The sequence below is a fragment of the Athene cunicularia genome (assembly GCF_003259725.1).
Source record: "Athene cunicularia isolate RWA chromosome Z unlocalized genomic scaffold, athCun1 chrZ_part1, whole genome shotgun sequence".
Lineage (NCBI taxonomy): Eukaryota > Metazoa > Chordata > Aves > Strigiformes > Strigidae > Athene > Athene cunicularia.
The window spans coordinates 33,640,900-33,643,895 of record NW_020799142.1 but is presented as its reverse complement, the minus strand read 5'-3'; the positions used below and the strand labels follow the sequence as shown (position 1 = coordinate 33,643,895).

The following is a 2,996-nucleotide window of genomic DNA, read 5'->3' as shown; positions in this document are numbered from 1 at the left end:
AAAAAAAAAAAAAAAAAAGCACGGTGCAGAGCTTGAAGCACAACTTGGGAGATAGGAGAAAAATGCCTGCACTGGGGAAACGGGCTTATTAGTAGCAAAAAATACAGAAAACAGGGCAGCCAGTGTGCTGCTGCTGCCATTGCTCATGCTGAGGGGGCTTTTTGGGGCTGCTAAGGTGATGCAGGGATAGTTTTGGGGTGCTAGGTTGCCCACCATAGGCAGTCCCATAGCTGCTGCCATGGTACAGGGTATTATTTTGGTAGTGCTCACTAACTTGCATTCCCAGCTTGATTTTTTTTTTTTTAATACAATTATAGAGATGAATATTTCCCAGGTCTTAACATGCCTACCGAGGCTGGAGGGAATTACCCACTGAGCAGTGCCGTGCTGCTGGGGATCCTCTGTCAGGAAAAGGCGCTTGTTCGTGTTTCTCAGCTCCCCTCCCTATTTTTTTTCTCCTATGTCATGTCTTTACTGCTCACAATGGGTAACTATGGGCAAGGGGGTTCAAAGAATGGCCATGGGAATGAATTATTGGAGATTTTGAAGGTTTTTTAGGCCATTTTTGTTTAAAAGATTTCTGGTCTCTGTGGTTGGGTCTTCATCAGATGTTTCCATCCTCTCCATCACCCAGGCTCTGCCCACGGGCAGGGAAAAGCCCCATGAGCTAAAGCAGGCGAGTCCTTGTCCCCTCTGGTTCCATGGGGTGACCTTCAGTGTGCTTTTCTTAGCAGCACCTCGTTTTTTTTCAGCATCTGTGCACAGTAGGTAGTTATTTATAGAAGTGGATCAATTGTCTGGTGGGTGCAAATAAGGGGTTTTAGAGTGTTGGGTCTTTCTGGGTGCAGCTGGCTGGAGCACGTTGTCTCTCCTGTTGGCACTGGAGGTGTTCCCAGAGATGGTTTGGGTGAGGGATGGCTGCACCACGGGTGAGTCTCAAGCCACTTTTGGAGGGGGGCATGGTGATTTAGGACCCAAAGCTCCAAACAGAGCTAGGCAAGGAAGCAGCATGGGAATCCCCCAAACCTGGGTCAACTTAACTGGTCTTAATAGTGGCCTTAAGACATGGCATTTGGAAACGGTGGATGTGCTATGGGCGTTGGTGTGTGCATGGGAAGCATCATGAAGACATGGGCAGGCAAGAACCTGCCAGCATTGCATTGCTTCCAGGTCGTATTACCCTCCCGGTGCTCAATTTCTCCTTTTCTTCCTTTATTTTTTTTCCTCCTGTTCTGTAGATTCCCAAATTCTGCAGGAGCCAGGGGATCGGTCACACTGGTGCGTGGTGGCTTACTGGGAAGAGAAGACACGTGTGGGTCGGCTGTACTCTGTCCAAGAGCCCTCCCTGGATATCTTCTATGATCTACCTCAGGGGAATGGTTTCTGCCTCGGACAGCTCAACTCGGACAACAAAAGCCAACTGGTGCAGAAGGTTCGCAGCAAGATCGGCTACGGCATCCAGCTCACCAAGGAAGTGGACGGCGTGTGGGTGTACAACCGCAGCAGTTACCCCATCTTCATCAAGTCGGCCACACTGGACAACCCTGACTCCAGGACGTTGCTGGTTCACAAAGTGTTCCCAGGTTTTTCCATCAAGGCTTTTGACTACGAGAAGGCGTACAGCTTGCAGAGACCCAACGACCATGAGTTCATGCAGCAACCATGGACCGGATTTACTGTTCAAATCAGCTTTGTGAAAGGCTGGGGCCAGTGCTACACAAGACAGTTCATCAGCAGTTGCCCATGCTGGTTGGAGGTTATTTTTAATAACCGATGACTCGAGACACAGTGGACTCATGACATTTATACTACTTTGCTGCTATTATTTCCTTCTGAGTGCTTGCTTTTCATGCAAACTTATTGTTTTTGTTTTGTTTTGTTTGTTTCCCCCCACCCCTCTTTGAGAAATAGCTTATGGAAAGATTTTTTTTTTTTTTTGCCTTGGGTATTTTGATAAATATATCTATTTTTTAGAAGTGTGAATGACCAATAACTCAGAAGGCCGAGAGAAGGATGCAGGGGGATGGAATGCATATAGTTACTTTACGCCTCTGAAAGGATCATCCTATGTGACTGATGGATTCAGAAGCCACTTGCTATATGTTATAGCTCCTTCTCTTGGATAAAACAACAAGATACCTGTATTTTTTACTCACCACCTTCCCTTTGCCATGCCTGGTGACGGTGACACCAAGATCCCTTCCCCAGCAGTCCTAACCCCACGTTGCCGCCAAAGGATGGTACAAAACCTTCCCAACCGGGTATTTACCCACCCTTTTAATTTTTATTTTATTTTTCGTGTTGCTGGGTTCATGTCTTGTCACTGTGTTCATTCTTCCACTGCTTTTTTTTTTTTTTTTGTGATCGTATTGATACAAGGGGAGAAAACAACAGCGGAGAAACCTCATGCATGGCCCGTGCTTCGTAATTTGAGCTGAGATGAGAAGCGACAGAAGCCTAAGCCTAAAAACAAAAGAAAACCAACAAAACAAGTGAGAAGACGAAGAAAAAGTGTTCACGATAGTTGGTCTGTTGTAACCTGCTTAGATCAGGTTATCCTGGTACCATCCTATCTGGAAATGCAGTTGTGCTTTCATTTCTTCTTGAATTCATACACGAGTATGATACTTTTACACTGTTCTTAGCTCAATGAGCATGTTTAGACCTTAACATAAGCTATTTTTCTAAATATAAAGGTTTAAATGAACAAGAGAGCATTCTCATTGGAACTTTAGCATTGTAGTGCTTTGGAAATAAAACACACTCAAAAAAAAGGACTCCTTAAAAAACCCCTGAGATTTATTAAAGAAAAAAATGTATTTTATGTTATATATAAATATATTATTACTTGTAAATATAAAGACGTTTTATAAGCATCATTATTTATGTATTGTGCAATGTGTATAAATGAGAAAAAATAAGAAAGATGCACTTTGCTTTAATATAAATGCAAATAACAAATGCCAAATTAAAAAAAAAAAAAAAAAAAAAAAAAA

The 2,996-nt window shown here is 43.5% G+C and overlaps 1 protein-coding gene across 1 annotated transcript in view; it reads left to right on the top strand.

Annotated features, from left to right (window-relative positions):
• Positions 1-2,976, top strand: part of SMAD7 (SMAD family member 7) — a gene marked incomplete at its 5' end in the record, with an annotated part of 19,290 nt that extends 16,314 nt beyond the window's left edge. Inside the window, one exon of the mRNA XM_026865864.1 lies at positions 1,239-2,976. Coding sequence (XP_026721665.1) covers positions 1,239-1,777 — 539 coding nt within the window. The remainder of the gene's footprint in view (positions 1-1,238) is intronic.
• Positions 2,977-2,996: the final 20 nt, after the last annotated feature.